This window comes from Ostrea edulis, chromosome 4, assembly GCF_947568905.1.
Source record: "Ostrea edulis chromosome 4, xbOstEdul1.1, whole genome shotgun sequence".
NCBI classification, from domain to species: domain Eukaryota; kingdom Metazoa; phylum Mollusca; class Bivalvia; order Ostreida; family Ostreidae; genus Ostrea; species Ostrea edulis.
The window spans coordinates 77,017,171-77,030,727 of NC_079167.1; the positions used below are offsets into that span (position 1 = coordinate 77,017,171).

At 33.6% G+C, this 13,557-nt stretch overlaps 1 protein-coding gene and 1 long non-coding RNA gene across 2 annotated transcripts in view; both read right to left on the bottom strand.

The window, feature by feature from the left end:
* Positions 1-13,557, bottom strand: part of LOC125669308 (uncharacterized) — a 255,519-nt gene that overhangs the window by 70,990 nt on the left and 170,972 nt on the right. Inside the window, exons 3-4 of the mRNA XM_056163849.1 lie at positions 12,743-12,985; positions 12,443-12,580 (exon numbers count right to left, since the gene is read on the bottom strand). Of these exons, the coding sequence (XP_056019824.1) occupies positions 12,443-12,580; positions 12,743-12,985 (381 nt within the window). The remainder of the gene's footprint in view (positions 1-12,442; positions 12,581-12,742; positions 12,986-13,557) is intronic.
* LOC130054368 (uncharacterized) lies at positions 6,842-8,411 on the bottom strand. The gene is made up of 3 exons (XR_008802678.1): positions 8,271-8,411; positions 7,787-7,968; positions 6,842-6,963 (listed from the first exon to the last, which is right to left on the bottom strand). It is a non-coding gene; the product is annotated as an uncharacterized LOC130054368 (long non-coding RNA).

A 13,557-nucleotide genomic window follows, 5' to 3' on the forward strand; every position in this document is an offset into this window, starting at 1 on the left:
TTTCCAATGATGTATAATACTCTAATACGACAAGGGTGTTTATGTCATGGTTAAAATATGTGATGGTGTAGAATAGTTCAGAGAAAGCATTCGATCCAAGAGTCAAAGGGACTGATGGGAATGTGTTCTCTAAATTGTGGAACACTATGGATTTATTTATCTTGCTTAAAAATATCCTTTACTTGTACCCATTGTTCATTAAAACCATTCAAATATTCAATAGCTAAAGTGAAAATATACTTAAAACATAAAATCACTCTGGACAGTCAGATAGATATGGTATGTTGCATGGAACCATTCGTCATTTCAAGAGTGATATTGTCTATAAAATTCTTAATTCATTTCATGAAAGAAGGCGAATGGATTCAGGCGGTGATATTTAAATATTTAAAGAAGTTAACTTCGGTAAGGATACAGATATTGTACTTAATGATATTTAGGATTTAGTATTTGGAAGGAATGCATTTGCATCGTGCTCTGTAAAATTAAACTGCTATAGTGATGTATTTTATGAAGAATTGGTTGTGGAATCCATTAGAGTTTTTAAAGCGTCTCAAGTAAGAAATACTAGTATCCGTTTAAAAGATAAAATAGAAAATACATATGGCCGTTTTGTGATACCTAGTCAAGGGTCAAACGAAGACGAATGGTACCTAGGAATTAACATTGCTTCTAATATTGTAAAGAACATGTGTAAAAGAAAACTGGTTGTGTTGGAGTTTATTTTTTGATACGTTGAGAACGAATGCAGTCAATAGAATGAACGCCGCTGACTGCCGAATATGTATGTGAATATAGCGGTCACCTTTCTGATTCAGTGAACTGCATCAAGAAGAGAGACATGGTGTTACAACCTGGGCATTTATTTTGCATATTCAGGCTTTGCAAAACACAAAAATCTAGATTATGTTCCAAAATACTTTTCAATCAAAACAAGTCATTATGTCGCGTAAGCATGAGTTCCTACACGAGAATATAAAAGTATTGAACTAACAAAGGATCGTTATTGACAAAACACTAGTAAATACAAACAACGTGAATTAGTGTCATTTGATAAAGTGGCGCCGGTATTGTTGATCAACAATATTAGTAACACCTAAAACATTAGTTTTAGCATGTGAACCACCATGCTCTGGATATCCTGCAAATGCATTGATGGAAATGAATATTTCAAAAAGTGATTTCACAAGCAATACAGTAGCAGTGCGTTTAGTGTAAAATGCATTCTACGAACGATCGCTTAATGACAGATTCTGGTATGAACTATCATTGGGCATGTTGAGTTCCTGATACTGGTGTACATCGCTATTATGGATTTGGGAAGGTGGCGATATTTCTGCACTGGCGCTGTAGTCAGAAGAACGCTGCTCTTGTTTTCTGTTATAGATTACCCTAATGAAGAGAAGGCATGATGTATATCAGAAGATTTATGCACCAACCCAGGATATACAAAATTTTAACTTATTTTGCTTACCTCAATAATATAACAATTACAACAACAAGAATAAAGAGAAGATACGATGTATATCAGAAGATTTATGCACTAACGCAGGACATACAAAACCCTAACTTCTTTGCTTACCTCAGTAATATAACAATGACAACAATAAGCACGGAGTTGATGACCACTGAGATTGACAAGACGGCAATATATGCATTTGTAGTACTATACTCGTCATTACTGGCATTAGGTGCCTCTGAAAAAAAAAAATAGAAACAATATTCAACTTTTTATTTCCTCTCTGTTCCGTGAACATATCAGAAGACACTATGATATACCAGACAATCTATCTCTCACTAGTTCACACATTCTGATTTTTCTCTGAACATTCTTATTGTGAGTGTTTATTCAGTGATATTATAATTTGCGGAACTCCGGGATACTGAAATGACACATAATAAACTCGTATAGATTGAACAGCGGTTAGCAATTATAATCAATTCGTAACACAACTGTAAAATAGTACTGTTGTCGAAACAGTACTGTTTTACAGTTGTGTTAGTTTCGGAACATCTGAAGAAATATGGTGAGTAGAATTTTGGTTGGGGACTACTTTTGTAAAATTAACAGAAACTGGTTTCATTGTAAAGGGGACCGTTACAGATGTTCCACTAAGACACTCTCATTTAAAAGAGTGGTGTCATTTGTATTAGTAAGATCCATTGGATCGTTTAGTAGACGCCTTTATTAAATGCAGTAAAATTTCACCATAGTAGTATTTCCTTCATTAATTGAAGAGCTATAGAAGTTCAACCATTATCCAATCGAAATCAATCAACGGTGCATATGAAAGGTGACAATAACGAACAGTGATCAATCTTCAATCCTTCCTGATTCGTGAAGTGTCTCAGTAAATTGATAGTTTATAAAATTGTATTGAAAAACAAGAAATCCATAGAAATTTTTTCAAAAGTATTTTATATCGAATTAGAATTAATATCAAATGCATACAAAATATCAATGATTTTTCCTACGCCACTAAGTGAAGCAGTTCAATATATACACATGTCACAACTTTTAGACCACATGTAACGTACAGGTATTCTCCAATCAAAATCCAGTGGGTGCGGAAGAGATAGTTGATCATGCTGATATGTTACAAGTCTTGATATATAGATTCAGAATAAATTTCAAAATATTTTGATGAAGGAATAAGAGTGAATCCAAAATTGAAAAGTCCAAAATAATGTATGTGTGTACACATGCATGCACGTGTGCTTCAGCACAATTAATTGACTTACATTGTAGGGGATGCTTATTCCTCCTACATACCTGATCCCAACTCTGTTGTTTCCTGGGTCTGTGTTTGCCCAATTCTCTATTTTTTATTGCTTATAGGAGTTATGAGACTGATCACTGTTCGTTATTTTTACCTTTCATACACATTTAATACAACATGCAATTAAAAAAAATGAGAATCAAATAAAGTAGATACACCCATACAGCATACAATAAACTTACGGAAATAAATTGAAACTGAAATTATTTTATTATGTTTCTAACACGCAATTTGAGGAAATTATATTTTAGTACGCAGTTTGCAGTTCACTATTCGCAATTCTACAGTGAACTGCATTCTAGAACGCTGTTCACAAATTTCAGTCCGGAGTAGGGGTCTTCGATGATTCCGAGCCCGATGTTTATTCACTAAGTGTAATTCACAAAAAAGTAAAATTCGCAAAACGCACATTATTCAGCCGAAAGTGTCCTGATCAACAAAACTAGCCCTTTCTAATAACATTTGACGCCTAAAATCTGTATAGTCTGATTTCATTTAATTGATTTCAAAGAAGTTTATTTTTTTTTTACGAATTTCGCATTTTGTAACTTTGCTCTTTTCCTAATACCTGTTTGGTATTCATCATTGCTTTTATTCAAACCCTGAACGTCTGTAATATAATTTAGTTTGTGTATCCGTCATATTTCTAACTAAAGAATGTAGCAATTTCACTTTTATTTCCTTATTTCCATCAATAATTAAACTACGATGACTAACAAATTTCTTGTAACATAACGCAATTCTTATCATCAATATACAGGTATTTTACGCAATATAGTGCCCGATTCATTTGTTACTAGACCTGATGAAAGCTTAATTGTTTAAAGAAGAATTCTGTTAGCTATCAAGTATTGTGTTCTGGTTCTTACAAGTTGAGGATCGCTGTATTTATGCCATTATCTTCACTTTGGTCTTTAGTTATGACTAGTATCGGAATATTGTATGATTTAGAGATTTGCAGGAAAAATAACCCGTGCCAAGAAGATGACGAAAAACTACTTATACATTTTCGAAAGAACTCTAAAGTCCCCCTCCTCTTCTTTATTCAAACACTTTTCTCGTTTTTACAAAATGTTATTCGTCCTCGTTTTCATCAGTTGTCTGCCGTTTTTTTTCCGATTCTGTTTCACATCTTGAGGCATTTCAGGTTCAAAAGTCTTATTAAATGTTTGGTTGTTTGGTGATTCATTGAGCTGTAGATGTGTTGAAGGTATAATTTTGCCGCATCCAAATAAATTGTACACAGCTTTCCAGACTCATTTTATCTAATCATGTCAAATATATTAGAAAGATATATTTGAGTTGCCCGTTGTGTTCACTTAAAAATTGCTGGCACAGAAAGACTTTAATTCTTGTGATGTTTATGGACATACTAGAACGCGAAATTTTTAACATTTCCTCTAAAACAGACCTTTTTCACTCATCTCCTCAATATGAAGAGTTTTGTAGGATTTCCGAAATAAGTTTATATTTCATATTGTAGTAACATTACCAAATAGTTTATATCAACCCGGGTAGCACTTAACTTGTAATGTAATCAAATTCATTATCATAATTTGATATATTTTCTTCATTTGTAACAAACATAAAAACGAAATGTGTGATTGGGCCAAATGGGAGGGCGTAGGTGGGGAGGGGGATAACATAAATCAAAGTCTGGTTATGACAGGCTAATGAAGAATCATATATCTCTTTTATCTGAATGCACTTATTATATATATTCTTCTGAGAACTGTAGATTTTATGAAGCTGTTTTTGACAGAAGATGTGGTTTTCTCCATCTGTGTTGCCACTAACCATTATGCTGAGATGGTCATATCTAGGAGCAATGATTGTCATATGCTTTCCAAAGGAAGTTCGTAGCCTCTCAGTGAAGAGGAAATGTACAGATACTGCTAGTCCTAAAGTACTGGTATTGTGCTAGTGATTTCCAGTTTTAAACGAATAATAAAATGCATTACAATAAGACTATAATAGCTCTAAAACTTCATTGTTATTTCGAATTTCAAACATTTCGGTTGAGCATCATTGAAGAGACATTATTTGTCGAAATGCGCATCTGGTGCATCAAAATTGGTACCGTATAAGTTTTACAATAAGATTATCTTTACTAAAATTAATCTGGCTGTACATCTACCACGTTTATCAAATGTGTACTACAATTACCTCTGATAAAATTTCATAAGTAATTAAACACATAATGTTTAGAAAGCCTTGATTATAGAAAACATTTACAGAGTCAATTGAGTATTCAAAAGCTCTGACAATACATTAGTAATTGGGGCGAAGTATTAAGAAATACTTTGTTTCAGATTATTGGGTATTATCTTATACATGTCTGCTGTGAAGTTCCAATCGATAGACAGATATTGGTCAACACATGCCCTTATCGGAACAACCTAGTTTCAAGAATTATGTCTAGAAAATGGTCATCTTTATCATTTGAAAGCCTTCTTTAAGCTGATATTAAGCAAATGGTTGTGATGTGTTTAGGCATATATCTTATTGCATGTTTTTTGTGTTTTGGTTGTCGAAATTATTGATAAAAATTGATAATGAAGAATTGCTAATATATACTAAGGACATTGTGACTCTGATCTAAAGAAATCGAGGACTAGTTAATATCTATACATACTTTGTTACATCATGACATACTTTGTTACATCATGACTATAACATTGCTTGCAAGAAAACAACACAAGAAAAAACATAAATTTAATCAGTGACTAAAATGTTTTGTTCAATCACACGATTTTTAAGTCATTACACTTAATTCTTAGAAAAATTCCTTCACCCTTTCTCTACCGGCACATTTTAGAGGTTTTTAAAGACTAAATGACAATATTTTTACATCGAATAAAATCTGCATGTATCACGATTTGGGATAGGGATATGACATATAATTTTGTTCGGAATTGGACAGGGAATAATTTCTTATAAAGTTTGTCAAGGTATCCCATGACCTCAAAGAGATCTACGGGGTCAAAGGTCATACATGTGCACTTTTTTGCATCCCCCCCTGAAATGTATATATTACGACCCCTCTCACTAGATTAGAGTCAAAAATAGGAAATTCTAAATGTATGAGCTGATGTGCCTTTGAAAATACTACAAACGCATCACAATCAAATTAATCAATTTTATTGACAAACAAATATTTTTGGTTGCTAAGTAACAACACTCGTAGTACAATTTTGACCATAATTTAAACACAATTACATTGAATGATGATTAGTAAATGTCACATTATTTTAAAAATATAATCTTTAAATAAATCTTAATCATTTTAAAATGTTTTTAACAAAAAATATGATGAAGAGAATTAAGGTCAAAGGTCATAAAATGGAAACTTTGTACTTTGCATCAAAATTGGTACTGTATAAGTTTTACATTATGACCCCTGGGTCGAGGCCTCTGCTGGTGGACTGTTAGTCCCCGAGGGTCTCTACAGCCCAGTAGCTAAGTACTTCGTTACTAGCTTGAAAATACGGATGTATATTTAATTGCTGTTATAAAATTTAGAAATTCATTTCAAAATTAAGGATTACCTCCCTCATGCATAGCTCTTATCCTTGGACGAATTTGGCTCCACTTGTTTGGCACGCTGTTTTTGGCTATATTTAGATCTAAAACTTCATAGTTATTTCGGATTTCAAACATTTCGGTTGAGCATCACTGAAGAGACATTATTTGTCGAAATGCGCATCTGGTGCATCAAAATTGGTACCGTATAAGTTTTACATACATTGTACATATCCATCATTTTCTAATAATATGACGTTTTGTCATTATGTTCCACTAAATAGAATAAATATTGCAACATTAAAACAAAGATCTTTATTGTTAATCTGAAATAATTAAATTTTTTGCATTCAAATATATTTGGTTGTTGAGCAACAGCAGTTACAGCACCTTATCAAATGTTATCAAAAAGTGCTACCCGTTTTTCCTCTGTAAGTTCAACGCATACGAATGTTCAAGTACTTACTTTCAATCACTAGATTTAAATGTACTTGCATCATAATTAACAAAAATGTTCTTATATTCAACCTCTTAAAACTTATTTCTAGACATCATTCCTGATACACTGTACTGGGTTGTTCCGAAAGGGGAATGCATTGACCAATATCTGTCTATCGACTGGAACTTCACAGCAAACATGTATAAGATAATGCACGAAAATCTGGGAAAAAAAGAATTTCTTAATACTTTGCCATAAATACTAATGTATTGTCAGAGCTTTTGAATGCTCAATTGGCTTTGTAAATGTTTTCTATAGCCAAGGCCCTCATTCTCTCACCAGAGGGCGCGTTACGCAAGCTTCACATACACTTCTGTCAACGCTTGGAATCACGTGACAATATAATCACATGATATAAACAATTATTTTCGGTTTCCTTTCCCTTTAAAAGTTCAGGCAACAGGTGATACATCAGGCTTTTTTCATAGCCAACTGACATTTTAATAAGTGCATATTTACCATTTAGCTGTTTGTCTTTTATTTCACAAGTTTTATCGTATTTTTACAGCCTTTCTTACTTTTGATTTCATGTTTACATTTAAATCTCCACCACGTGTATATCCTACATTCATACGCATATTATGAAGTAGTTCCAAATTTATGATCAGAAAACGGCGATTTTAAACAATTTACAGTAAGCATCAATTTGATTGCACCAAAAACATATCATAATATGACTAAATATTTAGTCCAAAACATAAATGTTGGATCAAAGAAACTTTTACAAGATTTCTGTAAAAAGCCGTTGACAGAGGTAGCACGGAACTCTGGGTAGAGAATGCCAAGGCCCTCTGAAAATCACTAGTATGCATTAATTACTTATGAAATTTTATCAGAGGTAATTGTAGCACACATCTACATGTAATAAATGTGTTAGACGCACAGCAAGATTAATTTTGGTAAAGATAATCTTTTTATTATGCAATTTATTCGTTTTAAACTGAAAATCACCGTCACAATATCGGTACTTTAAAATTAGTAATACCTGTACAATTCCTCTTCAGTGAGAGGATGCGAACTTCCTTGGGAAGTATAATGACAATCTTTCCCCCTAGATATGACCATCTCAGCATAATGGTTGGTGGCAATACAGATGGAAAAAGCCAAATCTTCTGTCAAAAACAGCTTCCTAAAATCTGCAGTTTTCTGAATAATCGGGTCCAATATCTGAAAGGAAATTGCAAATAAAATGATTATTGGCAACCATACCTTTTTTGTCAGCATTTAGAAAACTTGCCATACCTTATAATTAGAAACAGAATAATAATTTTCCATTTTTTGTCTCTTTTTGTATGTATGTGATACCTAGTAATGCAGTAAAAAAAAAAACCCCAGTAAAACACGCATTTCAGTGTACCATGATGCCGTGATTCCATTTGTGAATGTATTATCTGGATTTATTTATTATTATTTATTGTTAACCAAATGTATACAGATTTAACCCTGTATTCAACCTCAAAGAGTCATACCAACTGAATGTCAGGTTGTCACTCTGAATGAAATGCCACAGTTCTTGTATCAGGTGTCCCTGTGTCCTTCACATCAGCATCCTTCCATCACATGCCTGGATTTGCCAGCAGACTGTCACTAGCGGACTATACCTGGGAACTTCCAACTAAATATTGGGATGACAATACCCTTTTTAAAGATGAAAAGAAATTACAATTAAGAATTGTTGGTTTATTTTTTAAAGCAAAATATAAGTTTCGTGGTAGCAAGGGACAGTTTCGCACTTAAATACAGCTCAAATTTATTTAAAGATAGAGATATCCTGTATTTGAAGTGACATTTGGTAGGGAATTGCGTACGTACATGTGTTAGAAATGAATGGAATAATTTATTATACATTGCAAGTGTAGCAGAGTGCGTAATGAAAAAAAAAGATATGCATGATGTAGGTGTCAGCATTATGCCTAGCATATACATGGGGGCATACTGAAGAAATTCAGGTTAAAACCTACAGGATCCAGCGAAAATACTGCAACTCTGAGGGAAAGTGTGTGACCCCAGATATAAAATTAGAATTGAACTGGTTCTTCATGGTACACAGTGTCTAAATCCCCTTGCATGGTACTCCGATGGCGTGTGGATTTAGTCGAAATTAGAGAAAATCTAGGCAAGCTCATAGCATACCAGTACCAGCATGTATGGATCACATGTAATTTATGGTCATAAGCTACTCAGTGTATATAAAATACATGCATTTGGATAAAAGAGAAATCTATATGATTTTTCATTAGCCTGTCATAATCAGACTTTGATGTTACGTACCCCCCCCCCCCCCACACACACACACCCCATTTCGGCCCAAACACACATTTCGTTTATATTTCTGTTACAATATGAAGAAAACAATTCAAATTATGATAATAAATTCTATCATTACAATGACGTAATATGTGTTTTCCTAACAGATTGTGTTTTCTTTTCATAGAAAGATAATTTTTAATAAACATGGAAAAATCCTGGAAAATAGCCCTCTAACCAGCGGCCATGAATGCCCAGTCTGATTAAAACCACACCATCCCCCTTCTCATTGTACACTAAATCCACCCACATCTTACACTCGCGCGTCAGGTAAGGAGAGAATTCTGGAAAAGGGGGGGTGTTAATCAGACGGATTGATGCCGGACCAGGACAGATTAAATGATGTCAGCTCTTAATAAACAATTGGGTGTTATTCACTTGGTTTAGATATCATAAAATATAAATATTTTCTTTCATGAAACGACAAATTATGGCATCAAATCGCGTTGATTAATCGTGAACTTTTCATAACAAATCTGGAATTTTTTTTCTAGTCGGCCTATGTGGCTACATCAACTTACATGTACATGTTTATACTGAATGCATGTTCATTTGGGTCATGTTGCAACAGGAATTCCAGAGCATCTTCTTCTGACACCAGGTCGTTTTAAAGATGTAAAATCAAGCCTTCCCTGTGACAGTGAAACTATGTTGTTGTTGTTTTCGTTGAAACGGAAACACGTGTGTTGCCAGTGCACACTTTCAGAAATCCCCGCGGGACCCGCGATCCCGATCACGGAAAAATAAAACTATAGGCCTATAGGCTATATGCGAACTTCTTTTTAGTTTTATTTGTTTGGCAGGGGGAAAATTATTACTACTCCGAACAAATATAACGTTAATATCTGAAATTGAAGTATTTCATTTTTTTTAAAAAATTTACTCTGCCGATGTAACATCGTCAATAGGTGTTTTATGAAGTTACATGTAGGTTGTGTAACTGTTATATACCAATATTCGTTTTATGCTTTAAAAAAAAAGCAGAAAATACCTGGCTGATTATTTCATACATATGTGTATATTGCTTTAGTGTATCAAAAGGTACTGAATTTACGAAAAGATGACAATAGTTTTCACCACTTTATTGTGCCACTTTATCGACGCGCGTCGATCGCTTTTAGCGACGACGTTTTGTCGCTAATTTTAAAGAAAACCGCGCAGCATGTCCCAATTTCATTTTATCGTAATATAAAAACTACCGAGAATTATAACACGAATAAGGGCCCATCAAAATGGAAATGTCCTCTACTTTTACAGGCTGTATTTACTTTTCCCTATTTCCATATATAAATATAGGTAAAACGCCGATATGTTTAAGCATTGAGAAATAAAATCGTAAGAAAACGCACATGTGGAAAAAATTGCTATTTTCTTATAACTTTGCCAGGCATTAAAAATAATTTTTATATCTTCTGAAAGAAGGGAATATATGCTTTTCAAAAATATAAAAAATATTGAATTCATAAGGAAAATTAAAAAAATCATATCGAGGGGGAAAATGACCTTGCGAAAAAGCGTTGCGTCATATGTTGAATATGATACACATATATTGATAATTTAGTTATTGAAAGTAAGTACTTGAACATTCATATACATTGAACGTTTGGAAGGAAAAACGGGTAGTACTTTTTGACAACATTTCATATTGTGTTCTTGCTTATCAACCAAATATATTTGAATACAAAAATAATGTAGATTAGATTAACTTTAAAGATCGATTAAGCATATCTGACACCTCAACTTTACAATTGATGAAAATTTCAAGTTGATATCTTGAATATTTTCCGAGAATACGACTGGGCAAACTGGCCCTCTAAACGAAATGACGTCATTACCTTACGTGAAAAGTGAAGATAACGAACAATGACCAATGTCGGAACTCCCAAAAGGAAAACAAAATAGAAAGTTGGGCAAACACGGACCCCTGGATATACCAGAGGTAGGAACAGGTGCCTGGGAGGATTAACCATCTTCTGTCGGAATAATCCGTAGTCAAAATATGTGTGTCAAGAATGGCCTAAAGGCAACAATCGATAAGTGACACTTTAGACATCATTTGACCCAATGATAAGTAAGTGACGGAATGAAAATCGGAAGAAACAGTAATAACGTCATGTTTCCAAACTTTGATTGCGGACAATGATACTTATCAACAGAGTAAAACCAATATTTTCCCAATTCTATCATGGGAACATGATAATAAGAAACAAAATAAAAACAATATGCTCCCAAACATTGTTGAGGGAATATACTATGTGTAGTAATTGGGAACAGTAACAACAAAGCATAATGAGAAAAAAAGTAAAGCAATGTGTTTCCAAGCTTGGTTTGTGAAAGATAAAGACAAACAGAATACAAAAGCCGGCTCTCAAACAACGTTTTCGAAGCATAACTTTTGCATGTACATTTTGTAGTACTTAATTGACTTTTTGATTTCTTCATGAATATCGTTAGTACAAATGAATATACCTTTGTCGCAGAGTTCTTTGCTATATCCTGGATTACAGCCATTTGTCACATTACAGACATTCAGACAATCTGGGCCATATGTTCCTGGAGGGCACTCTGGGAAAACCAAATTTTCAATAGACAAGCAAAATACACACTTGGAAAAATAAATGTGAATGCAAGGTGAAAATAACGAACAGTGATCAATCTGTGTGAATTATCAAAACCCAAAAGTAGCTTTCGAAACAAAATTTTGTGAACCCTACCTTTGTCACAGCGTTCCCCTGTATATCCTAGATTGCAGCCACTGTCACATCTTCCTGTTGCCCTGTTACAGGGGAGGTAACTTAGACACTGTCCACTACAGTTATACACACAATCAGGGCCGTATGATTCTGCAGGACACTCTGCAAAATATTATTTCACCCTGAAAATTTATTATTTTTAAGAACATACCCCTTTCTGTTTCACATTAATTGCCATTTTCCTTGTTGTCTTCATCTATCTAAAATATAAATTTCATGGATATTCCGTGTTTCTCCATAAAATACTCAAAGAGTACAATTTGTAAATTTAGATATATATTGTTTCTTTTCGAAAGCTTTTAAGATAATGACAGATGACTTACCTGTGTTACAATGTATTCCTGTCCATTCATTACCGCAGCCCTATTCACATTCTCCAGTGGTGTGATTACAGGACAGGTTGTCTCTGCAGTGTCCAATACATATAGATCTACACTGTAGACCGTAATATCCAGCTGGACAGGCTACCAAAAAATTCATTCCTTTGATGTATATTGTCGTACCAGTATCTCATTTTATATCAACTTTATTGACATTAAAGTATCAATAGTATATCAATGATGTAACATACGTAATCTTACATTCATTACAAAACTCTCCCACCCATCCTGCAGTACAACCCAAACACATTCCGTTGACAATGTCACATCTCAATTCCTGACAGTTGTTTGGACAGGGTAGATCACAGTTATATCCATACACACCGGATTCTTTACATCCTAAAGATGTAGTATAGAAAAAATATAGCACCTCATTTATTCATACACTAAACGGATTTAACTACACAACGATGTAGCATAATATAACACACAATATTACTGTATTTATCATATTGATTTACATTTTTTATTCACTAGGTATAATTGGTAGCACAATATTACCTGTTACAGTTACTTCACACAATTCAGTGTAAACATGGGATGTTTCATATCCGGTAGGATAAGTCGTTCCGTCAAGTCTTTCATTGTAAAATATAACGTAACGTCCATGTTTGACGCAAGTTGTATTGAAATCCAAGGTCGGTAACTCCTGTCCGTTCTTGTAACATAGATACCCATCCTCCTTTATAGTTGTGTTTGACACATACAGTGAAAAACCAGCAAAACGGCTTCTTTGTCTCATGACTGAAATCATCAATTTATGAGAAGATGATGAACCTGATGATAGGTGGAAAAGTGTTCAATTATGACAGGGATTCATTAGCCTATATTTGGAAACGCCATATTTTGGGAGCTGGGAACATTTAATAAACAATTTGATGAAAATTAAGGAAACTATGCGTTGCTTATGTAAAACTTATACTGTACCAATTTTGATGCACCAGATGCGCATTTCGACAAATAATGTCTCTTCAGTGATATATATATATATATATATATATATATACATATATATATGTATATATATATATATATATATATGTATATATATATACATATATATATGACTGGCGTCATGAGAAGAGGGCCCCTATCTTTCGACGTCACAATTCACAGAAAACGACGTCAAAGTTGGTGAACTTGAAACGTCAAAATCGCGGCAACGTAAAATTAAAAAAAAATGTTTATTGGTTGTATTTGCTTACATTTTGGATGCATTAATTATACATTTGTATAAATAATTACATGGCAGTTCCAACATAGAATCTGTACATGTCCGAAAAGAATTCTAGTTAGATATTACATGTCATTAATTT